The sequence below is a fragment of the Diospyros lotus genome, chromosome 1 (genome assembly GCF_014633365.1).
Source record: "Diospyros lotus cultivar Yz01 chromosome 1, ASM1463336v1, whole genome shotgun sequence".
Classification (NCBI taxonomy): domain Eukaryota; kingdom Viridiplantae; phylum Streptophyta; class Magnoliopsida; order Ericales; family Ebenaceae; genus Diospyros; species Diospyros lotus.
Genome location: NC_068338.1, coordinates 49632379 through 49660372, shown reverse-complemented (window position 1 = coordinate 49660372; position 27994 = coordinate 49632379). Strand labels below are relative to the sequence as shown.

The window sequence follows — 27994 nt, the reverse complement described above, 5'->3', positions numbered from 1 at the left end:
AAAAGGAGAAGCGTTTCTTTTCTTTTCTCTGTACAGAATTCGTTCAAACTACACTTATCGCATCTAAATAAAAAAGTTGTCAGGTACCTTTATAATAACAAGACAATGAACAAGGGACTTTACTAGACCTAGCAGCAGTTAGAAACCTGAACAGAGTACAGAAAACAAAATGGCAGAAACATGGAAGCGCAAATCGGGACTTAGTGAGGAAGCTTATCACCATTGCACTCTTGATGGCCTTTGCTTGCGCAATCAAATTTTGCCCTTCGCACGATCTGCATCTTGGCTTTGGTATTTCTCAATTATTATATTGCAATTGTTCATTGTCCGTGCATCAAGCAGACCATGATTCCAAAGTTTGATCATGAATAACCTCCAACACCTGCCAGAGCCCATAACTTCTTACCACCCAAAAAAAAAAAAAGAGTCCGTGGAACAAACAGCATATGGACTCAAAAAGACATGCAGGGATGATTATTTATGGACCTACATTTGCAAGAAATTGTTTCTTAGTGAATGAATAAAATAAACCTTAGGGGTTATATTCTGGCAATAAATGCAAAGGTGGCAACATTGCCTCATTGCACATGTGAAACCCTGTCCATAAGATACAGAGGCAATTACCCAAATACTACAATTATATCTTTACCCAAATCCGCAAAATAAAATTGGTAAATTTAACCACATGAGAGGAAGTATATAACTGAAGGTTCAGTTGATGTCTGCACTGGCACAACGTAAAATGAAATCCGAGAATTTACCAAAGTAGTGGTGGTGCTCTGACAAAGTCTTGACCATGCAATTTCGAAAATGCCTCACACGCCCAAGGAATATGACCATCTGCCAGCACCCTGCAACAGTGACAAACAAGATACCTTGATGAGGAAGCTTCTAAACCTCATAATCACAAACCTGAGTAAATTACTTGAGGCACTTTCAAAAACCGTCACAGTAAGATACAAGATGATAATAGCTGTTCTCCTAAGGTTCAAAATAATACAATGTTGGTTTGACAACTGCTGACAACAGAAAATCAATTCGTTCCCCATAGTTTTAGAATGTGAAATGCATGGACAACACTGTCAAGCATCTAATCATCTTACACATTGAACCTGCACAAAACCACTCCAAAGGGATGCAAGAGAAGGAATTCCAGGAAAAATAGAGTGAAGATTTACCGTTGTTTCCTGACAAACGAGTTCCAGAGATGCATCATTTGTTTCTCGTCTTTCGTAACATCCACGAAATCATCAAGCATCTAAAAACATAACAGCATATCAGTTAACACGTCATTCAAATACTAGGATCGATAATACACTATTTTGTTACAGGAGCGATATAAAGCACTGTTTCTTCCAAGATGCTTAATCCATTATGCTTAATGAATAAAGATCAGGTGGCGTGTGGTCTATTTATTTATCTATTTAAAAAAAAAAATCATGAGTAAAAACAAATCGCCATCACCATTTCAAAGTACCCATAGCTTCTTCCATAAACTAAGATTCAAAGAGAGAATCCCCACGTCCTAACTCTTAAACAACCTAAACCTAAGGTGGTCTTGATGGACCTTCATTTTGCACCTCAGTTTCTCTGCTGTCTACACCATCAGCCCCAAAAGCAGTCGTTTCATAGACAACTAACACTTCATATTGAACTAATATCTCCAGTTTGTTCTTTTGCTCAAGGGAATGCAGTACTAGATCTAAACTAAACCTCTATCCAGGTTTCCAAGCTAGTCCAACTTCAGACGTTCCCAGCACAACACCATGACATAAAGTCATTCATTAAATATTTCACTTGCTAAAATGAGAAGGATAGCATCACACTTCCAACAAAAAATTCTAATGATGGCACTTGAACAATAGAACAAATATTGGTGCTAACTGCAGCCTCAAGCACACTTGAATCATTACAAATAAAAATACAAAAAAGAATAAAAATTAAAGGGTGTTAGATAAATGTCACATAACGACCAAGCATACCCTTCTATCTTCAAAATCGGCAACATCGTCATCAACTTCATCCTCACTATCCCTATCTGACAACACTTGTTCCAATGCCATTGGCTACAATCAAAAAAGAGGCATCAGTTGATATGTTGATGCATGTATCAAAAAAATCATATCAAATTTGGGTTATTGATATCCAAAATCAAAGATGAAATTTTTAAATTGCAGGGCTGGCAATTTTTAATTCTGGAACTTAAAAGCATCAACCATGAATGAAGCAAAGGCCAGAGCTTGAGATCACGCTTTTAGTGATTCCATAGGGAACCCTGATTTTTCAGCTTCTTATCAATTGGTTCCATTTGACCCATAAAATACTTTCCCACTCAGTGCTGCAGGAAACATCCCTAACAGCAGATATGGGCAAAAGGGGAGGGGCAAAAAAAAAAAAGAAATCTAAACGTTTTGCATGATACCTGAGACCCTTTACGAGGTCCCTTCAGACATTACTGGCACATACAATTTGGAAACAATGTAATAGTGCTGCAAATTTATGTTAATAAAAAATAAAATTGGCCTAATAGGAGACATGGCCATAAATAGAGAGATGATTCAAGCTAGAATCCATCTAGCTGACTCCATCTAGTGGGATTAAGGCTTGATATTGATGCTGTTGTACGAAAAATTGAAATTGATGGTCTGTTATATATAATGTTCTCATCCAGCTATGCAGATGGAGACCACATTGAAATATTGTGCTTGCCATAGATTGGTCAAACAAACAGGCCCACGGTAAAAGCATATTTATCCTAACAAATAGAAAGCAAGTGAAACAAGGCAAAAAATTTACACACGGTAAGAGTTCAAAATTGAACTAGGAATATAACATGATCTAAAATGTTGTTGCACATAAGGAAACAACAAATACAAATCTCAAATTTCCTGGAAGTCCTTTTGATTTTGAGTAACTCTATAAATAATACCATATTTCCTTTTGGAATAATACATGAGATGCATTATGTCCACATATTCACAATATGAACATCTGCAGACATAATGATACTCTAAGACTAAGAGTTTAAGAAGGTCAAACAAATAAACACACCAAATATTTGTTGCTTATATATTAAGTTCATTTAATATAGCTAAAGGGTAACCCATAATATAAGCAGCATGTCCACATCAGTTCTTCTTTCTTTCTTTAATTTGTATTTTCTCTTCAATTCATTTCCTTGCACGTTCTTTGTTCTCTTCTGTAAACACCATAAATTTTAGCAAAGACAATTATGGAAATATAAGAAAATATATATGGATAAATGTATAAGATAATAATTAATAAAAACTTGAGATAATCACAATAACAATAACTATAATAATAAATGATAATGTTTAATTCCTCACTGAAGGACTTATAGAACCAAATCCACATTGGAATATAGTTTATTTCAAATCCATGCAGTAATAGGTATACATACTTTCCTAAATAAATCTGGAAACAAGTAAATATACAAATAGGTATACATATTTTCCTAAAGAAATATAGAAACAAGTATGTCTTACGCATCCCTGAAGCATGGGTTTTTCAATAATTATAAAACGAAGATTTATTGAAATAGAAAGAATTTTTTCTTGAAAAATAATATTATTGTTTATTTATTAAAAATAGATATTCATGCATTTATTTCATCAAAAAAGCTTTCTAGTATCAAAACTCATGCGTATTACTACTCCTGATTCCCCCATGATATATGTTGTCCATTCATTGGGTTTCAACTCATTATAGATGCTTATAATTTTTCTTCAAATCCTGGTTCAGCTATGGAACCGATGCTTCAGACAGCTTGAGCAATTCAGACAAGTCAAATTCAATTTAGATTAGCCTAGTTATTTTGTTTTGGTAGGTCCCACATTTGTTCTTGTGGGCATTAATTTTTGTCTTAACATTTATATTCTTTATGGTTTGCCTCAATAGTTACAAGCATGGTTCGTACAAACATGCATTCAGTTACAGGCATGAAATTGGTATTGCTGTGATTCAATTATTGGTTATTGTTATTAGAGCAAATTACCAAAAAGTACCAAACTTTGACCCGATTATCAATTTTATAACAAACTGTAAACGTTATCAATTCTATACTTAGAATTTACAATATGTATCAATTTTATAACACCATCATAATGCCATTAACAAAATTGACATATGTTAAGAAACTTCAAATTTTGTATCAAATTTACAATAAACTTTAAAAATATCAAACTGGTCGTAAGAAGAGCAATTGAATTATGGTCAGTTTATCACAGATTCATAATCAAATATGAGCATTTAGGGTTAGGTGCGTCTATGAGAAGCAGCTTCACTTCAATTGCTCATATTACGATAAATTTGATATTTTTTTAAAGTTTAGTATAGATTTGATACAGATTTGGTAAAGTTTCTTAATGGGTGCCAATTCCTTTAACAGCATTATGACGGTGTTATAAATTGATACATATTTGAATGTTCAAGTATAGAATTGATAACATTTAAAGTTCGTTATAAAATTGATAACGAGGTCAAAGTTTGGCACCTTTTGTGGTAATTTGCCTTTGTTGTTATTGTCACAATATGATTTCATGCAGAGGCTTTCTTGACCCTAATGGCCAGCCATTACAGGTTAGGCACAAGTCATGGGCCCCTTTTGGGTCATAACATTTTTCTCCCCATTCACATGTCTGTATTTACACAAGGGGCCAAATCACGGATTTAAACCCCGCATTTGAAACTGTTGTGACATGACAAAGAAATATTAAAAACTTAAGATCCAAAAATTATTCATTCATTTTGGGTCAATCCAACTTAACAGATTGACAAGAGCAGTGCACAAGTATATGCAGGGATCATAAATTAAAATAGGAAATGAAATCAAAAATTAGAGGCAAAATCAAATAGTTACCTGTGCTCTATGCGAGTGAAAGAACTGCCGCTTCTGCAGAAGGACACGGCTGAAAAGAAAAACAAAAACATATAGCCAATCAAATACATGGCTGAAGTCATTACTAATTCAAAAGCACTGTATTACTTTAAATAAATGGGAAAAGTTCATAAATTTTGAAAATAGCCATATTTGTGTGCCCTTATGCATGAAAATGAGATGAGTCTTAACACTTGGGCACATAGCTGCTCTAGAAACCCAAACCCGACTCTATAATAGTCTCTTCCACCAAACATAAACTATAAACATCTAAAACAGTTTAAGACATCCAAACAAAGAAAATATCTAAACAGAGTATGGATGTTGCTCTAAAATAAAACTTCAGAGACCAAACAGCAGTGAAATAACTGCAAGCTCCTAGAAATGGAGAGCAAAAATTATCTGATCAGCCAGGAAACCATGGCTGTTGGCCCATTAATTTGGTTTATGGCCCTCCTGAGGCATCCTCTTCTATACCCTCAGACAGCCTATGTGCCAGCTGCCAACTATTCAGGATAATGTACGTGGGCAGCAACTCCACCTTGCAATGCTTTGACTATCTATGAATAATTTTAACTGATTTAAATAGAAATCCAAGATTATCTCAGATCAGGACTAGCAAAAATTATTCAGAGTAATCAACATACTTTCTAGGGTCAGAACGTTCAACTGATAGCTTTCTCGTCTTGGCAAATTGTAGCATAGCAGGAGGTGCAAGGTTGCTTCCAGGCACAGATTGGACGCATTCTGGATCTGCAAATGATTGGGCCGTACCAGTTGAAACTCCAGCATTAGGGCTGGATGTATTGCGTTCAACACACTCAGCAAGGCCTGAAAAGGCATAATGCAAGTCATTCCTGCTGAAATGCTTCTATTGAACTTGAAGAAATATGATATGAGACACAAGATAATTCTTTTATTAGCTAAAAGAAGGCTCTGATTGCTGACAAAACTAAAGATATAGGTGTAGAAAACACATACCATCATTCCTGCCACAAGGATCATTGATTGTTGCAGGAAAATCGGAATCCAATACAAGCGGATGCACATGTTTTGCATTCTGAACCAAGTTTGTTGGTTTTCTACGTCTCAGTGGCTTTGAACTGTAAAAAGATTTGTAAGCCCATTTTACGTTATTGGTACTAATATTCATACTAATAAAAGGCAGCAATTCAAGCAACTCACTAATCCTATAATAAAGAAACACAAATCCATAATTAAATAAAACTTACCAAAGGAAAAATGTTTGTTGTTGTGGGTCAACACCATCCGCAACTATCTGAGCATAATATAATGAGGAATAGATCAATAGTACATAGAAAATGCCTGCCTTGGTCATAAATCATACTAGTAAGACATTTGCCTGATTTTGCCAAGATGCCACAAATTCAAGCAGAATGCTACATGAGGCATTCAGTTCAGAGATGAAACGGTTTCCAAGTCCAAAGTCATCAGTAAGATAACAAAGTAAAGAATTGAAACCAGCACCAACATCTAAAACCATTTGATCATGTATCTGAAGATGATGTAGTGAAAAAATTAATTGATGCAACTTTTTGGAGAGGTTTCACCAGGAAGTTGGCATGACAGGTACCTGCAGGTCGGCACCTTACCAACTCTCTTTTTTTCAGGACAAAAAAGACAAATATTTTGTTGAAGATTGTTGGAGATTCCTTAGGATTTATTCCTAAATACATCATTTCCTAAATATGTTGAAGATTTCCTTTCCGTTTTTCTTTCTTTCTTCCCTTTTGAATATTGTCTTTCTTTCCTTTTTTGTATATCTTGTCTAGTATATATTGTAAAGCACATACTTGGTTCAATATAGAAGAATCTTCTTCATGGTATCAGAGCTTTTTACGATTGTCCACTGTTTTCCTGTCAGCCTTCATTGCTGACCTTTGTTCTTCCTGCCATTTCTTGTTGGCCTACATCACCATCACCTTTGCTGATTTGTCCTTCACTGCCATTCTTTTTCCCTTCAATATCCTTCATTGTTTTCTGGTTATTCTGTGGGGAGATGTCTGAGACTATCAAGAACGTGATGTCTGATCCTGGAGCTGTTCTTGATTCCCCATTAACTGGTTCAAGTGGAAAGCTTCAAAGCATCAATGCTGTTCATCGCTTTATTGGGAAGAATTATTTGCAATGGTCGCATATTGTGAGGACACTCTTGAAGGAAAAAAGGGAAGATTAGCCACTTAGACGAGACAGGTCCAAGTAGTGATGACGCCAAGTTCCAACCATGGGATGACGAGGACTTGATGATCATGTCCTGGATATGGAATTCAATGCAGCCAAAGATTAATAGAAACCTCATGTTCCTTCCTACAATATGAGATATTTGGGAGATGCTCCAAAAAACCTACTCCATGAAGCAAGATGCTGCAATGATTTACGAACTGAAAACCAAGGTTTCATCTGCAATACAAGGCGCTCTCTCTATTACTAAATATTATAACTATTTGAATGGTCTTTGGCTTGAAATAGATCATTATCAAGATCTTAAGATGAAATGTGCTGAAGACGCTAAAGTCCTACTTGAATTTCTTGAAAGGGAGAGGATTTTTAGGTTTCTAGCAGGACTAAATATGGAATATAATCAAGTAAGCGTGAAAGTGTAGGGAAAGGATTGGCTACCACCTCTTAGTGAGGTTTTCTCCATCATTCGAGTAAAGGAAACTAGGAGAAATGTTATGCTTGAGACACAAACAACTGAAGGTTCTGATGTCCAAGAAAGGCACAGATGGTGGAGGAAATAAGCTGTACAATCCAGGACAAGGGCAGAACAAGGCTGATCCCTCTAAACAATCCAACCAAGATGGATTGTGGTGTTCCCACTGCAAAAAGCGTCAGCATACAAAGGATAACTGCTTCATGCTTCATGGGAAGGCTCAAGTATTGGCTAGGAATGGTGGATTCAAAGGACAAAAGCAAAGCAAAGCCAATATTGCTAATAAGAAGGATATTCCTCAAGAGGAATCAGCTGTCAGTAGAGAAGAATTCAGTAAAAAGGACATTGAAAGGCTGAAAGGTTTGCTGAACTCCCTCACCAAGACTTCTGGTACGTGTTCATTGGCTCAGAATGGTTTCTCGTTTCTGATTTCTCTAAAGCTTCCAACATCTTCCATTCCCAATCATGGGTCATAGAATCTGGTTCTACCAATCATATGACTCACTACCCAAATAAATTTGACAACTATATGCTTGTCCCTAGAAACCAAAAGATCTTTGTAGCTGATGGGTCAGCTATTCCAATTGTTGGCCATGGCAACATTAAAGTTACCCCTCCTTTCCTTACCTAATGTCCTACATGTTCCCAACTGTCAACCAATCTTCTCTCCATCTCCAAAATCACCAGAGACCTGAATTGTACAATCAAATTCTTTGATACTCGTGTTTTTTAGGATCAAACCACAAGGAAGACAATTGGATTTGCTAAGGAAAGGAACGGGTGGGACTAAAGGTGACTTAGATGGACAGAATCAGTTGTTACCATGCTCACCTGATAATACCTTCATCTCTCCAGAAAGGTCCAAAATTTGGCTTCATCATTTGAGACTTGGTCATCCTTCTTTTCAGCTTCCTATAACTATGTTTCCTTTACATTTTTTTAGAACATTTCAATTAATAGTTTTCATTGTGATGTATGTGAGTTTGCAAAATCATCGTGTATCTCACCCTTTAAGTTTAATAAAATCATCTAAAGCCTTCTCTTTAATTTGCTCTGATGTTTGGGGTCTATCCAGAATTCTTAATACCACGAGGGCTAGGTGGTTAGTTTCGCTTATTGATGATTGTACCCATACAACTTTGTGGTATATTATGAAAGAAAAATCTGATGTGACCAATTTTTTTTTTTTTTTGTATTCCATAGTAAGATCAAAACTCAATTTGGGAAAATATTAAGAGGATTCAGTCCAATAATGAGAAAGAGTATTTCACCCAATTCATGATCTCCTTCTATCAAAAGCAAGGAATAGTTTATGAATCCAAATGTGTTGACACTCCCCAAAAAAAATGGAGTTGTTCAACACAAAAACAAACATCTTTTAGAGGTTACTAGGGCGTTACTTTTTCAATCTAATGTTCCTAAATTTCTTTGGGGAGAAGCAGTTTTAACCGCTGCCTATTTGATATTTAGGCTTCCTTCTCGTGTCATTGGCAATCAAAGCCCTCTAGGTATGTTGTCCCAATTTTATCCTGAGGGTCAATCCAAGTTGTTTGTCCCCAAAATGTCTTCATTCAGTTCATTGAATATTCTAATCATCAGAAACGGTACAAATGCTATGCTACCATCCTCCAAAAAGTCTTTTTGTCACTATGGATGTCCCTTTTTATGAAACTAACCCCTTCTACTCAACCCTGTTCTCTCATCTTCAAGGGAAGACTTCAAGAGACAATTAGAGTGTGAATTTGACTTTTCCTACTGAGTTTCTACCTAGTCAAGCATCAGTACAATAGCCTACACTCACAAAGCCATCAGTACAACAGCCTACACTCACACAACCTACACACATACCTGAACTTCATAATACCAAAGAACTCTCAAAACCCAAGTCATTCGAACTAGAACCACCTCAACTAGAACTAAAATCATAAAAGGTCCCTCAGGAACAGCAGCAGTCACAACCAAATCAAGCATCCAAGGAATTGAAAGTTCATTCAAGACGTGTACACACCAATCCGGACCAAAGACAGATCCATGACTTTGAACCAAGTCCAAGTACTGAATAACACTTTCTCCCTCATCTATTAGTGAGCAATTTGACCTTGATCTTCCTATTGCAATAAGAAAATGAACCAGAAAATGCACTCAACATTCCATATCTAATTTCGTGTCCCTAAATTGATTGTCCCGTCAACATAAAAGCTTACTTATCACTCTAGATTCCAATAATATACCAAAAACCGTTCAGGAAACTTTAAAGAATAAGAAGTGGGTATAAGCCATGAAAGAGGAGATGAATGCGCTAGGAAAAAACAGACTTGGGAGATTGTGCCTCAACCTAGAGACAAGAAACCCGTGGGATGTAGATGGGTCTACACTTTGAAGTATAAAGCTGATGGTTCTCTTGAAAGGTACAAGGCAAGATTGGTTACAAAGAAGTATACTCAAACATATGGAGTTGATTATCCTTGAAAACTTTGCACCAGTAACCAAGATGAACACTGTGAGTGTCTTATTGTATTTAGCAGCATACTTTGATTGGAATTTACAACAATTTGATGTGAAGAATGCTTTTCTTCATGGGGATTTGGAAGAAGTGTTTATGGAGATTCCACTTGGTTTTGATGGAAGAATTCAGACCAAGTAAGGTGTGCCAGCTAAAGAAAGAAGTGTTGAAACAGTCACCTCAAGTATGGTTTGGGAGATTCACAAAAGTTATGCTACAAGTGGTACATAAACAAAGTCAAGGGGATCAGACATCGTTTATTAAACATACCAAAGGAGGTAAGCTAACAGTCCTACTTTTTTATGTTGACGATATAATTGTTGCTGGAAATGATGAAACTGAAAAACAGGGCCTTAAGAGACTGCTTAGCCTATGAATTTGAATTTAAGAAGTTGGGAAAATTAAAATATTTCTTTGGAATTGAGGTTGCTTCTTCCAAACAAGGAATCTTTATTTTTCAAAGGAAATATGTTTTAGATTTAATCAAGGAGACTGAAAAGTTTGGTAGCAAATCAGCAAATGTCCCTATTGAATAGAACCAAATATTAGCCAAAGAAGAAACCAGCAGTGTTGTGGATAAAGGGAGTTACCAAAGACTTGTTGGGAAACTAATTTATCTATCAAACATAAGGCCAAATATAGCCTAAGCTGTCAATGTAGTGAGTCAGTTTATGTATGATCCTAGGCAAGAGCATCTGCAAGCGGTTCAAAAAGTACTTCAATATCTCAAATCTACACCTGGGAGAGGATTGTTATTCCAAAAAGGTGGTGAGCTAACCCTAAAAGTTTATACAAATGCAAACTATGCAGGATCACCTATTGATAGAAGGTATGCTACAAGTTATTGCATGTTCATAGGAGGTAATCTTGTAACATGGAGGAGCAAGAAGCAATTAGTGGTTGCTAGGTCAAGTGTTGAAGCCAAATTCAGGGCTATGGCTCATGGGAGTTGTGAGTTGTTGTGGCTAAAAATAATCCTAGATGACTTGAGGATTAAAAGAACTGGGCCTATGAAGTTGTATTGTGATCACAAGCCAGGGACACTTTATAAAGGAGAAGCTTTACAGTGGGCTGATTAGCACTCCATATGTGCCATCATGTGATCAATTAGCAAATATTCTCAATAAGGGATTTCCCACCAATTTCAGGAAATAACAAGCAAGCAAGGAATAGAAGATATTCACTCACCAGCTTAAGGGGGAGCGTTGAAAATTGTTGGAGATTTCTTAGGATTTAATCCTAAATATCTCCTTTCCTAAATATGTTGGAGATTTCCTTTCCTCTTTTAGGAAATAAGAGATTTCCTTTCCACTGTTTTTCGTTCTTTCTTTCCTTTTGTATATTGTCTTTCTTTCCCTTTTTGTATATCTTGTCTAGCATATATTGTAAAGCATATACACAGTTCAATATAGAAGAATCATTCCTTTCTTCACATTTAACTGTCACAAGAATGCCAGAAAAATATGAATATATGATGTATATGCAATTAAACATTTATGCAGCTTCCAACAATTTCCTAGTACCCCAGAGATACTTGAGAATAAGTACAGCTACCTACCTCAGGACTCCAGGTATCTGTTTTCACTGAAACATTTACAGCTTGGCAGTCTTCAGTAACCTACAAATTGTCAGTGGCATTAGCAGTTGCAGTTTTGAAAGATTAAGAAAGCCATTGCAGATGATGGGAGTTCACGAACCCAAAACTCAAAGTTGAATAGATCATGTGATGAGGTCAAGTGGCATCTCAGACCCTATACAGAAGGTAAAGAATTCTTAGATGAGCCTATACAACTAGATAGTGCTACTTCACTTTGACATTCAAAAGAGTGCAGGAAGGAAGAGAATTAGAAATGAGCATTCATTCTTGCTTACCCTAAAGCTTGCACATTTTACCAAGCAGAATGCGCAGGCAAAATCCTCAGTGACTGCATGTTCAGAGAATAAATCAGATCCATAAATCAAACATCAATCAATCAGTTCCACTTCAAGGGAAAAATGACAGATCTATTATTAATAAGGATTAAAGGAAAAAAGAAACCCATCACAAATAAAATAAAATAAAAAGCAAAATAAAATCAGGAAAAATGTCACCTACATATAATTACCATATACAAACATCAATAATAAGATATCCCCAACATTTGCAGGTAAGAAGGTAAATTATGCAACAGCAGGCAGAGAGATTTTATCAGTCTGAAATCATATCCACACTGGCTCTATTTTTCACCCAGAAGAATTATAATACATATCTAACAGACAACACAGAAATGCAACTAGAAAGCAATCCCCAAAGTATATGCAGCTACACTGGGAGGACAGCTGATATTATCACCAATTGCAGACAACCCAAACACATGATATATGAGGTAAAGCAATATCATAATTTCAATTATCTAGAAATAACCTGCAGGCAGCTCCATATCCATACCACTGACCCTGATTACATACTTTAAGATTGGTGTAATAGGTTTAGAACGGGCTTAGATCTTTGGTCGACAACTTCCCATACCAGCACCACATGACATTTTATATCTAATCCTCTGGTATCTCATATGGTAGAAAACTTTGGTACTTTCTAGTTTTGATTGCATCAAACAAGTTCTAGCTTATAGTTTTTTTCTTTTCTTTTATGGATAGAAAACAAAGAGGAAGGATTATTAAGAAGAAATAAGGAAAAGTATAAAGACTAAAGAATAGGCATCCTCTGGGGGAAAAAGGAAAGGAGCACACATGCACACGCCAAAAATAAAATGAAAAAAGGGAAAAGGATACACCTAGAAAACAACAAATTATGTTGATTCCCATAGGATACACAGAGGAAAGGATAAGGAAGGATTAGGATTCGTAGCTGATCTAATCTTTAATCTTCTTGTTTTTTAGAAATTGCTAAAATCAGTTTAGGATACTTCCTTAATTCTAGTTTAGGATACTTTCCTAAACCTTGTATAGGTAATCTTTCCTATGTTGTAATTCCTCATCCCTATAACTAGGGTTGTGTTGTTGTGTGTAAAGATGAATAAAAGTATTCCATTCTCACAAATTACAGTAAGAGAGAAGCCCAGTCTTATTGCACAACCAAGAGAGGCAAACCTCTAAAACAAGAAAAACTTAGATTGACAATCTTTGACCAGAGCGAATTGGTAAGCCTCTAAAACAAGAACAACTTGGATTGACAATCTTTGACCAGAGCAAATTGGTTGAAGGGATATCATCTCAACTGTAGGTCGCGGTTCTTCAACTCTTCCTCCAGTTGATCCAAACCTTCATTAATTTGCTGAAGTCAAAGATTGTCAATTCTAACAGTCAACAAATTACAATCAGTCAACTGATGGTTGGCTGCTACTCTCATACAGTCAGTTGATACAAAAATTGGTCAGCTATCGCCATTTCTTCTTGCCTTTTCTCACCTATATCATCAATTTAGGTGCAGGGAATCACAGAATTGACCAAGGAAAGACTCCAACAGGATAGCAGGTTTGAGGGTCTCCATTATCTCTCTCACCCTCCAATGGGTGTAAGATCAGCACCTCAGCCAGCATGTGCAAGGTAAGCCAACCCTGCCTTACTACCTTTGGCAAAGGCTGTTCATTTTTGTGTTCAAAAGGTAAAACCATCACAACATTGTAAAAAGGCACCAACTGGTGCCACAGATGCACAAGAGAACTTGCACCAAGAAGTGTCTGGAGCATGTAACTTACTCCAGCAAAGGTTTCCTTGATCAAACCAAGGCAAGAACCAAGCTATCCTCCAAATATGTACAAGCTCAAACCTGGCCATTACACACCCTATCCTTGGTCGACAAGGTTCTGTTTGGTCAACATGTCACCTTGGAGAGTGGCATGATGCCAAGTTATAACCAGACAGCAATGTCATAACACCTGAGAAGCTTGCCAAAGGAGAAGCACAATGTAACTCCCTACCATAAGTTGTTGTAACTAGCAAAAGTTAAAACATCCAAATTCAATAGGTCAAGTTAGAATTATAAGTTTTGGCATCTACCCCAACACTTGAGATATTCCTATTTCTAAATGGGGTATGGAATCTAGAACAACATTTGCAGGCAAGAAAGTATCTATACTTGTAACTTAAAAAAAAAGTTAAGCATCCCAACTTTACTTGTTCCAGAGCAGTTAAGTGCAGAAATTAACTGCCCAAGAGATAAAATATATGAGCGTATGGTCACCTAGGCACTTGCATATATCACAATGCTTTTTGATCATGTGATAAACATTTTTTTAACAGACTAAAACACATCTATTTGAACTTGGAAAAAAAAACTTAGAAACATAATTCCGAAGTACAGAAACAAAATTAAATTTCAAAAAAGAATTGTGCCAACCATCAAAAATAAAATAAAATAAAAAAACCACATTACCTTCAGTCCTCTGCAACTTATTATTATAGTACCTGTAGTTGAAAATGACATTTCCAGCTCTCAACCTAGAATTCGAGCAGCCAAAATTACCAATTCATAAGAATGCTTAAAAATTGAAAAAAAAAAAAAAAAAACATGCAGTTTCCATAGCAGTTAAAATAGGCGTTGACCAAGAAAGAACACAAATAGCAGTAACTCAACAAAAATCACAAGCTTTAATCCCGTTAAATAGGGGTGAGATACATAAATCTAGACCTCTAGCAGTACATCAAATATAAAATCAAACAAGGAAAAATCATCATCCAATACCCAAATAACATTATTTCCTGATTTCTAACCATTAGGAAAATCAAAAGAACCAAAAAAACAAAAACGTCTAGTTTTGGTGCACAAGAAAGCATAATTAATACATAACAACAGCTCTTCAGAAAGTGATGATTTGACGTTCATGATAACCATTAGAGAAGGTACTCCAGCTTAATGCATACCCTCTTTACAAATAGTTTGCATGATCTAGGCATAAACCCAACTATCAAGTTCCATACCATCAATTGATTACAACTTCATATGTGCCACCTAAGATATGAACACTCACAAATTAATTTTAAATATTATAAAAATGGAAATGTTAAGAAAACATAATACAAAGGGTCAAATTTAATTTAAACAACGGAAGTGTTTCAAAAGATGAAACAATAATGATGACCGCTAAGAAATTTTCCCTGTAAAAGTAGAGAAAATATGACCACTCCAACATTATTTACCATCAAAATAATAATACCTGCACATTACAACAGAACGCCCCAATCCCTAAGCCTCCCTATTATTCTCTCACAATTCCCTTATTAATAAAAATATATGGGCCTCTTTTCGTGAGACATTCCCAAGATTTTTGAACTTTTAAGGACAAGGGGAACAGTTTTGGTCACCACTATTTAGGTATCATTTATAGGATTGTCAACTGGACGCCTGCAACTGCTCTTTTTTTTTTTTTTTTTTTTTTTTTTTTGGGGGGGGGGGGGGGGGGGGGGTATTACTTGGAAACTAGTCCATTTCTGAGCAGGGTGAGGATAGCTGCAAATGACACCCATCAAAGGATGTAACTTTCATTGTGCACTGTTACAATGTACTTAGAGATGAAATGCCTAACAACTTTCCTTGGAAGGCTATCTAGAAAGTGAGAGCACCTCCCAACATAGCTTTCTTTAATCAGATGACCTCCCATTGCTCTATCCTTACCATTGACAACTTGAGGAATAGATCACGTGACTTTGCATGATGGTGCTATCCATGTGCATAGGGGGAGAGCCTATGAACCATCTTCTCCTAGATTGCCCAATGTCCAAACAGGTTTGGGTAATTATTCTTAGTTTTATAGGGGTTAGTTTGGTACTTCCCAAGACAGTACTTGAGCCAGTTCAAATGTGATTTAAGTAGCTATACAAGAAGAGGATCTAGGAGACAATGGAGCTGGAACACCACTCCACCTCACATGATGTGTATACGGAAAGAAAGAAACAGAGAAGCTTTTGAAAACAAAAGGAGTTATTTACATTTTCTGAAGGGAATGCTGCTTATTTCCTTTTTCTTTTCTGTTGAAGGGGGATTTCCCTTCCTGTATGACCTCCTTCACTTCTTGTGTTGATAAGATTATTTTGTATTTTTACTCTCTCATTTAGAAAAAACAAAAATAGATGCATAATATATTAATTAATAGTAATAACAAATAAGAATCCAATTACAATGAGATTTAAATAACATCCTGACAGCTACTAATATTGGCAATGTCTATAACAAGAATAGTTTCCAGGAAGTAAACAGAAATGCAAGAAAGGGAACTAACTGCTGGAAACAAGAAATGCAGAGGGAGCAAAACACAGAAAAAGAGATCTACCGCATAATAGGAGTCAATGAAGTAGTAGGAATGTCAATGTCATATGTGTATGCATTATAAGGAGATTTTTCTTTAGCCCCAAACTCTTCAGCAGATATGAAGATTTCCACTTGCCGCAGTGCGTTCTATTGTAGTTCAAACAATATAGAAGATAAAATTTAAATCAACAATAGAACCATGATTATCCAGAAAAATAAAATAAAATAGAATAACAAAAAGAATCCACTATAAATTCCTGAGCACAATCAAGTAGGCAAAAGAACAAACCGCAGCTCCAGAACCGTGGGGCTTCTGAAATGCAATGGTTTTGTCATCATCAATACAACTCAACTGCACAAGGAAAGGCAATGAACTATAGAATGAGAACCAATTAAGAACAAAAGGACACCAAGCAACCAAATTTTATACACTATGGGAAAAGTTTTGGCAATTCAGTCTGTTGCAATATTCACATAGATAATTGACATGGCAATTATTATTGTATTACATCTATGCCTAACATGCTACACCTTTTCCAAAGTTTAACTGTTCTAAAATCAAAAATTAGGTCATAGAACCATATCAAGCAATGTACGAAAAGAGATACAATTAGAAGCAATATAAATGATCTACCATATTTAACCTGGCTCCTTGTGGAAAAAGGGTACCTAATAGTAGATAGTTTTACTTTTCTTGTTTTCTTTTCTAACTTTCATCTTTCAAGTATTTTTGAAAGAAATGAGATCAGGAGTATGAAAATCCAATCATTTTTAATATACTTGCCATATTTTTTGGATATAGTATTCTAAGAACTCAGAAGTGATAAGAAATTAGAATTATTAAATTTTAACTCTAATATTAGGATTTAGGTTTTATTTAAATTTTGAATTTAGAGCATTGAATTATCTTTTAGTTTTAGCCTATAAATAGGCTTAGGGGCAATCAGAAAATCAGTTTTGTTGATTTTGAGTAAAGAGTGCTGGATTTTCCTCCAATCGAGATTTCTCTATCTTTTCCATCACAGGTCTCCTTCACCACCAACAGCACCACCCTACTCCTTCGCTTCCCCCCTCCCAATTTCTTCTCTTTTTCTTCTAACTTCTGCAATCAATCTCACTGTCTGACATCAAGAAGAATACTGTTTTCATCAATTGTTTTTGGCTAAAAAGAAGTGCTGGATGCATTGTCACTTATATGACACAATGAAAGATCAACAAATGATCCGCGGATATTAATCCAATCATAATCATTTTTTATAGTTGCACATAACAAAAGCATTTGAATCCTGATCATTTTTTATTGTTCTAGTTGTTAAGGAGTAGAAAAGATAGAAGGTTATGATACTGGATGGAGCAGTATTTAGAAAAGTGTGCAAAGCGCTAAGGCAACATGCTTAGGGCTTTTTGTGTGTGAAGCTCAGGGACTTTAGCTGAGCGCGATTGAGGCGCAGTTACATTGCACTTTTACCTGAGCTTTGAAGCGCAAAAAAGCATGCTTCATAAATATGCTTGGTTTTTCTTTTTTATCAGACAATATGAATGGTTGGATTTGTTGAAAATGATGTGGCTGCTTAAATGGAAACTTTACCCAAAAAAGCTGTTTAAGATCCTGAAAAAATCATATATACATTTAAACAAAAAAAAAAAAAGAAGACTCAATTTTATTTAATGAGCAAAAAATATTAATGGAAACATGTAACTAGGTGTAAATTAGGGACAGCTAATATATTCATGATTGTTATAAATTATTGATTGATGATTGATTCCAAATTATAGATTATTGATTGACTGCAAATTAGGGATTGGTTGTTTGGGGATTGTTGTAAATTAGGGGTTAATTGATTGGGTATAGGCATAAATTATAGATGATTTTTTTTCCTTATTTTTTTTTTTTTTTACGATTGTATGAACTTATAAATGTGTATAAAATATAAATGAAAAATGATATCTCATCATTTGTTAAATTTGGAGCCAGCATTCTTATTTAGTTTTTTTTAATGATTGCTTTTTTAATAGTTTATAATTTTGTATGCTTATAAAAGTTTATAATCTTTATTTCATTTATGTGCACTTCACTTTCGCTTTGCACTTAAGCTCTATAGGTCTTCTGCACCTAAGTGTGCTTAGAGCTTTTGAAAACACTAGGATGGAGACAAAGGTGCCAACAAGGTTTTCTTTTCTTATTTATCAATTAAGGTGCACGCGCTTTTGGCAGTTCTTCTCCAAATATAATATTATATGTGAGAGAGAGAGAGAAGGTAAAAAGGACACATGCATAAATTCAATATCATAGTGTTCTTCCGTTTTGAAAAAAGAAAACATATAAATATATATATATATATATTGTGCAGATAAAATATGGGTAGTTTTATGAATAAAGAGGAATTGAAACTAGAGGAAAACATAACTATTCTGAAAGTTTGATCTAGAACTTTCCTCAAAGTTTAATTGCTTTAGTGTTGTCTTTTTCCTTTAATTTTAATTAATAGAAATCTTGTGAAGATGTGTTTTGGCTTTAAACAGGATTGATGTTTTGTTTATGGACTAATTAACTCAATTTGCTCAAGCCCAAATAGGAACCAAAGTTCAAATACAGTCTCTAGCATGTTTAGGCTTTTGATTGTGCCGCAAGTATTGGACACCCAAGTTCCATGCGAGTATGAGAGCAAAAAGCCAAAGGTTCATTTGTTTAACAAGGTAATAGATAACACAGTGAATAATGCAATAATATCTATTTACAAAATGCCAGCTTCCCTAAAATATGATAATGCAGAGTCCTTATAAGAGGGCATACCTTCACCAAATATGAATGCATGTCAACAGTTGACATCATCTCAGCTCTCTCCCCTAAACTCAAGTTTGGAGATTTATCCCATGACAAGTACAGTAGTTCCATAGGGATCTTGCCCAACAGGCACAATCCTTCAATATTTGCTGCCATGCACAGGCAGAGCCAGATGAGGACAGAATAAATATAAATGCTAGTAAACGAAAAGGAGTCGATTGCACATAGCACCAACACCCTGAGCTACGAGGTTAAATACAAGCAACAATATGAAGCGTGTTGGGAAAAGATAAGAATCATAAGAGAAGCCACAATGTTAGAATATGACTTAAAACCATCAAACTGGAAGTTGAAAGAATAGCAACTAATGAAGGTAAAGGTATACAATTTGCAACTGTATCTTTCCTTGATACCTTCTAGGTCCCTGCTTACACAGTATCCCAATATCATGTTCATGTCAAACTAAAGACTTTTAATACATTGTAGCAGAGGGTATTCAATCAAAAGGCACAAATACAATAGGCCTGTCTTTTATCTTTCTCCCTCCTTTGTATCAGTTGAACAATGTCATGACATGTTTTCTTGGAAAGAAAATGAACACTGTCCAGGTCCTTCGCGCAGCCATCACTGAGAAAATATTTACTTAAAAGAAGTGGTGTTTAATCAATTGGATTCCAGCAGCAGCTACATGAGACATTGAGATTTGTTTAACATCAATGTTTTTGACGTCATTTAAATCCCCACTTGAGCCATCTGTACAATTTTAAAGCCTTCTCTCTCTTATTTATTTTCAGTTTACTTTTGTTGTTGATATACAATACAGTCTACAAAAGGATAGATTTTTCTCTTTTTTGGGAAGAAGTAAATGTATTAACCCAAAAGAATGCCTAGTCTATAAAAGGATAGTTTTTTCTCTTTTTTCCCGATAAGTAAATGTAATAATCCAAAAGAATGCATTAAAGAGAGTAAACACTGAACAAGCTCTAGAAATTACCCATCCATAAACATGGATAAATCATCCAAAAACTGCACAAAAGAAATAGAAAAAAGGAGTCGTCGAACCCATCCACAAGTAGAGGGCGACAAGAAGGGTTCTTTCCAATCAATGTAAAGGCCTCTCAATCCTTTCAAAAGTTCTAGTACTAATTATCACCCTCCACACAATCAAAAATACACAAAAGAAGCTACACACAAGCTATTTCTAGTCTGAAATATCTAAAATCCATTCCGCCCTTCTCCCATGTTAGTTTCTACAATCATTGTTCTTAGAATCTTACAATTCACGATTCGACTCGATTCATATAGAAATCGAGTCGAATCTATAGGGTGAATCTAAAATCCCTTAGGATCGTACGATTCACGATTCAAATCGTACGATTCGACTCTATTCATATAAAAATCGAGTCGAATTTATAGGGTGAATCGAAAATCTCTTAGAATCAACTATGAATAGACCATGAATTGCATGAATAGCACAATTCGTCCGATTCGTCCAATTCGTGCGACTTCGTCTATATGTGCGTTTTAATCAAATATTCGTTCGATTTGGCTATCTTTGAAAACAAAGAAGATGATGAAAATGATGAAGATGATGATGCTCTTGAACTTGAAGATGAAGATGATTGATAACTAATGAAGATTATGGACAATGGAGTTTATTAGTAACCTTATAGTTGTAGGGTTTTTTTTTTTTTTTCTAATTTGTTATTTTGAAAGTGGTTTGGTTTTGTGCAATTTGAATTTAAAGGCAACATGAATATACTTTTTCCTTTTGGTATAATTTTAAACTTAGCAAATATATTTAGAAGTTTATTTATCTATTTATATTTAAAAGAATTGATCGTGGTGGACACATTATTTATTTTCTATGGATATATATTATTTATAGTTAAAATTGAGAATGTGTACTAAATCTTACGATTCAATTCGATTCTCAATTCACGATTCATAAAATAAGGATTTCGATTCTCGATTCGAATCTCAATTTAACAACTATGTCTACAACCCTTTTAACATTTCAACTTTTCCCAGACTTGATGAACTCAGTTACCTTGCACTTTTTCAACCACATAAAAGAAAAGCTCATCATCATAGTTCCAACAAAAAACTCCTAGGACCAAGGATACCTATTTTCCAAACTTCCCAGTTTTTGATGATGAAATAAGGGTTATGGATGATCTTGAGATATTCAATATAAATTAATTTTAAATCCATCATCCACTTATCCCTCGCACAACAGCCAAAAAAACACTTGAATGTATAAAGTAAAAGATATATGACTATTTTGCCACCCATACTGGTGGATAAAGTTATCCAACACCACTTTGGAAACCAAACATGAGATAACCTGGTTGGGCAGATTCATATTCCAATCCCCCCCCCCCCCCCCCAATCTTACCAGACATCACCAGTTAGTCCAGTAAAGAAGCCAAAAGTATATTAATTACCATGCACTTACATGAGTCATGATATATAAGTGAAACAAAGAGATTTTGCAGCTAAAGCACATTTCATGTGGAAAAGATATTGTGACAAAATGATTCTCAGTTGGATCAGAACTACACAAAGAATGTTGTGTTATCATAGTACCAATGTCATTAAAAAACAGAGTGAAGAAACAAAGCATTAACAAAGATTTTTCACAGCTCAAGCATATCTTACATGGGAAAGATGGCATGTTTATATGATTCTTAGTTGGATCGGTAGGACATGCAGAATTTGTGATGTCAGCTGCAAAACAACATAATAGTTACTATTGCAACAGAAAGAGGCACACTCTTCTCGTCAAGATCAAATCAAATCATACAAAATATGGTATACCAAAGAAGACAAACAAAATAGCAAGAGAGCCAGATCTGATCTCTGCTGCAAGCTTGTTAATCTCAGGAAGAATAAATTTAGCTTGAGCTCGATTCATCCCGTCGGCTCCAGGAGAAGCAGTCAAGCTACATGCCCGACTGAAGTGATAAACTGCAGAATACTGTCCCAAAATGGCAACAGGAAAAGCAGAAAAGATACTCAAGTAAAAAGAAGAGTAAAGGAGTTCCACTTAAAGAGTAGAAACTTATATATGTGTGCATGCACACACAGAGGGGAGAGTTAAAACTTTACTACCTCTGTAACTGCACAGCTTGAAACTGGCCTTGCCAAAAATATGTACAGAGGACAAATACTTTGAGTTTGCAATCCATCATTCAAAGTCCTTGACAAGGAAATTTTCATTTCAATCCTACAAATGATGGGAAAATGAGAAAAGATCAAGTCCAAAAATCAAACGTGGGATTTAAGAGGTGAAAACAAACTACTTGGAAGGAAAAAGTGACAAAAGAGATTTAACTATAGACAGGTGCAGATAACCCAATGTCAATTTGAGATGGCTATTGCCATTCTACACACATTAAAAACTATCCTAAAGAGTCAAAGCAAAAAGTCTCAAATCAAAAGGTTTTAGTGGTGAAATGAAAACTAAGGGAGCTTACTACGAGACATTGCATGCATGCCACAGCAACAAAAACGTGAAAAAGATATATTTTAACTAAAGATAAAGCAAAAAAGGAAAATATGAAGCAAGATCAAAAGCTTATAAAAATTAGCATCACTGACATGACATAAAAGACCAGGAAAGAACATAGATATGTATAAGATGGCTAAAGCAAGTAGAAAATAAGGAATTCAAGTCAAGTCAAGTGCATAAAAGACAATCAAAAGGCATGGGTAAATGAAATGGCAATTTAAGGAGAGGTGAAAGAAGTACAAAAACAAGAATAATCACAAATTTTTATCCCACTAGATCGAGTTGGCTGTTACAAACCTAGGGGTAGTGTGGACATTGGGGGGGGGGGGGGGGGGGGGGAAGGCCTATAACTGTTGTAACTAACAAAGGTTGGGAAAATGGTATACTGTTAGCTGGTAGTTAAATTCTCCCCAAAGTGGCAGTTACATAACAACAAACTGGTAGTAGACTATAAGAAGACTGTTGTAATGAGTTGAGGACAGCTTTTGGAATAACAGCATCTTCACTCTCTCTCTCTCTCTCTGATGTGGAAATTTGGGGCTTTAGTTCAGGTATGGTTAAGAGTGAAGTAAGAAAAATGGTCAAGTATTAGGCTAAATTGGTTGAAGACTGTTTTGAAACAAAATCAGAGTTAACAAGTTGATATGACAAAGTTATTAGTTATTTTTTCATGGATGTTACCAGATGTAATTGGAATTGATCTAAGAAAATATGGATAGGGTATCAACAATCACATAATGGTTTTTAAGGGCTGTATGTGTGCTGGAGAAATCAAACAAAGAAGAATAAGATTTAAAAAAAACTTAGAACAATTTAAGACTTGACTATGGAACTTACCTAGAAGACAGCAATGGAGCCAAAACACAAGAGGGGGGAAAGCTTACAAAGAAACAATATGAACTGAAGCTACTTGAACCAAATGTCTAAGCATGGATTGAAAGAACAATATTTTGGTATTTAAGCTGGAAAACTTGTTTTCTAATATTATAGGCCAAATGTCTTGACAAGGATGCTAAGTGCATTTCAACATAAATGCCACTGGTCTGAGCAACAGGCAACAATCTGGGACACCATGAAACAAAACCAGACAATCTAGGGACACCACGCCAAATGCTTGGCTCCAACCAATTTGCAGCCTTAATATCCTAAAGGTGACTCACGAAAAAAAGACCAACGTGAATAGCTGGCATATTTAAAAAAAGAAAAAAAGCAGTGTCCAAACCTTACAGTAGCTTTGAAATTATATTGTTAATGGATTACCAATTAATAGCCAATATACCCAAGAAACCCCTCAAAAATAAGAAAAACATCAAACTCTTGTGTTGTTGATGTATACACGGATGTTCAAACATATATCATTTTGTCAAACCATTGCATTCATGACTGTAAGATGCAGTAATGATCAAAAGCGAGCCAACAATGAATATGGTCATTCATATGTGATATTCTTTAAGATAATGGTTATGAAAGTTATTGTGCATCTAGCAATAAAAAGCAATGATAATTGATATAATCTCAATTTCATACAAGGTCTCATAGTGTTCACCTCTTTTTATGCTTCGCTTGTATTTTGTACTGCAAGCATCTTTGAAGAAATGATGGCTGCAAAATCATGTTCCTTCAGTCAGAAACATAAAATAGAAAACATTGATGAAGGGGGGAAAAGAAAAAGAAAAGGATGAAGAATCTATAGTTTTAGTACTCCATCATCAAGAATGGGCCAAGTAAGAAGTCATAGTGAGTTGACATATAAGAAGAACACAATGAAATTTATGTGAATGGCCAGAAAAAGATGATGCATGTGCCAATTGCAAAGAAACATCCATCACAACCACTACATGCATTTATGGGATTTGAACATATAACAATTATAATGACCATATTTCATGGGAACATTTTCCAAACCAGACATTTTAAATCAACAGCAAATAAAGGAACAACTTTTGGCAAATAATACGTACATTTTGAACAGCTCGACGTTGAATAATATTGTAAAGTTCTACAGGCTTGCAGTATATTGAAAGGCTCTCCTCTGCCGCAATTTCCTCTTCTGCAGACAAATGCACACGAGAACCTTGGCGGCACATCTGATCTGCACTTCTAGAGTAGCTGCAATTGCAAAGAGAATTCCTGTTCCATAAACCGGAAGGAATGAAGGGTCCTACTCATGGCTGCAATGATTCCCTCATATCTTACACAAATGAAACAAGAGTATAGGTTTTCCTTTTTTTATTCAGTTGGTAAATATAAATATGCACACACTTAACATCAAAACATAACAGGTAAAAGCATTTTGTCAATTAAAAAATATAGCTTAAAAACCAATAAAAGTGTGAGTCCATCAAATATTTAGAACAGCTTACTTGTTTATTTAGGTGGCACAAAATAAGCAAATAAACAACAGGAGCTTAAAAAGAACATACGTGGTTTCACGAGTCACTAGAGGTATCCCTGGCATTCTTGTTATGCAATACTGAAATGTAAACTCATAGCTTTACTTTTCCTGAAGTTGGTAACCACAAGCTACCCAAACCTGAAAGAAATGGTCATCATGGAATGTCTTCAACAAAAGAGTAAAACAAGAAAAGGAAACAGCAGTTGAAAAATTCAGCCTATTGTGAGCTACAACAAGCAATCATTCCTTTTCTTCAAGTAAGAAGAAGGTCTTTCACCCGGTAAAGTAGAAACAAAAAGATGCACAAGGAAAAATCACCAGAAAATGTTAAATATGAAATGAGAAAGAAAACTCAAATAGTTTCAAAATATTAGAAACATGAAGAAATGTAAAAATAACCATGGCATTGTTGGAGTAATTGTCAATATAACAATAATACAGTGCATGATCTACCTCGTGTCCTCAGCCTGGCAAATATCCATTTGATTAGGAACTTATAGGAGCTAATAAAGATGCTAAAGGATAGTTGAATGAGTACAGAAGATTCAAGAAACTAACATAGATCCAACAAACTTGAGTTGAGTCCCCAAAATATATATATATATATAAATATAAGTTCGTTAGTACAGAAGATTTACCCCATATCATTGCCTCAGCCTGGCAAATATCCCATTTGATTAGGAACTTATAGGAGCTAATAAAGATGCTCAAAAATAGTTGAATTAGTAAAGAAGATTCAAGAATTCCAGTTAGTCTAAAACAGTTTTTAAGGGCTTTCCAAAGGGAATTGAGCCCTGCCACTCCATATCAGAAGTTGCAGGAAGAAGATGGCAAAAGGACACAAGGCCTGCTAGGGTAATGGTGATTACAGAAACCATCAAAAACGAAAGAGAAAAGAAGACTAACAAATAAGGACCATAGAAGGAGAAGACAACAAGAAGGGAGGAGAAGAAGAAGAAAATTTAGCAATATATATATTTGTTGGGTCTTCCAAGGTCTTTGAATGCCAACAACAACAACCGGATATAGGCTTTTCGAAGTCCAAGCTTCGAATGTGTCCTTCACAATTCACATCAGTCATCACATAGCTTGAAGACCCAACTTTGTATGAAACTTCCTGAAATACTCTTGACTTGAACAGACCAAAATCACATTTGGAAAGACATAAACTTACCTCAAACTATTGACCCTTCAAACTTCAAAAAATAATATTTTAAATATTTACATCATTCTCTAGTATTTATACAAAATTACCAAGAAAAATAGACTAAATGAACAAGTGCCTTTATCGATATGTCAGGACCTAATGTCGCAAACCAAAATGAAACTTGAAATATTTGATTTACAGCACTCAAAAGAGATACTGTTGCGGCATAACTTTGCAAAAAGTTCAATACAACCAAAAAATATTTGACATTATCATTTATACAGTCATCACAAGATATTCCCTTTGCCAAAATGGCTTCAATAGAAAAACAGGAAGTAGAATTCATAGATTATCTGCATTATTTCATGGTCCGTGAAGAAAATACCACATGAATCATGAGATGTTGCCCTCTTAAGTCTATTTCTTTTCTTTCTCATTTTCAGCCAAAGTTCAAATCTTTACCTATGAGGAGAATTTACTTTTGGCATCCCACAACATCATTTATAAAAATTATCAGTGCAGTTGGTAAAAGAACAGATAACGAGGCAAAATCCCTCATAATGGAAAACAATCATTGTGCTCCTTACAAGTAACGCCAGAAAATAATCTAAACTCAAAATTTACCCAAGGCACAAAATAGAATCCTAGATGTACAGCATGGCAGAATTTTCCAAAATACTAATTAAGTATCAACATTTCAAGCACCAGTTGTATCAGCAATACAAGTTGTTTGCTTTTTAGTTATGGGGTTCCAATATTAGACAACAGAAGATTACTGAAATGCATAGAGTGAGAGCATGAAAAAAAATGCAATCAAATAAATGAAAGAAAAATGAATACGCATAGGAAACAAGATGGTGGAGGAACAATATGTCGCCAGTAAGTAAAATAATATTCCAGAAGCAATAAACAAAAGAAAGTGACATTGTAGATTTTCCACTTTTGGCTTGTGTGTCGCCACTAATAATTCATTTGCAAATTAGATGCCCTCACTCTACACCCCATTTCTTCCTCACACGCTCGCAGCTCAAGCGGCCAAAGCTTCAATGTTATAGCCAATTCCACCACCCATGAAAATTTTCCGAACGCCCAATGCCAAAATTCACTATGGAAGCAAATTATTCTGTTTATATCAAGAGAATTAGTGATTATATTAAAGGATAAAAAACCAAATCAGAAAAACGGGCCCAATCAAATACAATGCATTGAAACCCATTTGAACAACCGAACCAATTCAAATTATGAGGCCACCCAAAACGAATTTCCATTCTCTCGGATGAATGAAGAGGGAAAAAGAAAGCATATGAAAAATCGTCCGTCTCTTCTCCGTTATTTTCCAAAAAAGTTAGAACATACGAGGAGGATCAAAGACAAAGAGGTCGCGACAACGCGGATCCCTCGTCCCGTATCTGAAATCAGACAATGCATTCAAAAATCACAATCACCGGGAGACCGATCAAATTAAAACATACCTCTGAAATCAAAACCCTAATTGGTTATCCCCAAATTGTAAGCCCCTCCACTCTCCAACTGCAACTGCGATAATATTGCATCGGAATGCGACTTCATGCGATGAATGGATTATTTATGGGAGGGGAGGCGAAGGGGAAGCGAAGCGGTGAGGTGGACAGAGAGTCGACGACACCTGGAGAGGCTGGGTTTGGCTTTTGGGGATTATTTAACAGTGTTATTGTGGCAAGGCTCCGGGGTTAACGGCGTAGCTGACAAGCTAGATGAGCTGCTCGGCCGAGTCGCCGTGTCAGTATTAGGCGGTGCAATGTTCACAACAACAACAAGCCGCTCCGAACTTCAAACTTGCATATCCATTTTTA

General features: G+C 35.5%; 1 protein-coding gene across 2 annotated transcripts; it reads right to left on the bottom strand.

Annotated features, from left to right (window-relative positions):
* LOC127789304 (polycomb group protein EMBRYONIC FLOWER 2-like) lies at positions 1–27994 on the bottom strand. Of its 2 annotated transcripts, none has more exons than XM_052318192.1 (22): positions 27635–27994; positions 25044–25153; positions 24582–24750; positions 24167–24222; positions 22221–22335; positions 21927–22086; positions 21768–21836; positions 19116–19255; positions 16611–16673; positions 16344–16468; positions 14450–14514; positions 11947–11999; positions 11772–11825; positions 11633–11692; positions 6130–6176; positions 5879–6000; positions 5545–5728; positions 4880–4928; positions 1983–2066; positions 1179–1258; positions 762–851; positions 1–382 (listed from the first exon to the last, which is right to left on the bottom strand). In XM_052318192.1, the coding sequence occupies exons 2-22, from the start codon at positions 25076–25078 to the stop codon at positions 253–255; spliced, it is 1950 nt and encodes a 649-aa protein (XP_052174152.1). In that variant the 5' UTR covers positions 25079–25153; positions 27635–27994; the 3' UTR covers positions 1–252. The 2 variants fall into 2 exon arrangements, with proteins under 2 accessions (XP_052174152.1, XP_052174160.1); XM_052318200.1 differs by having other exon boundaries at positions 24582–24729; positions 27635–27993.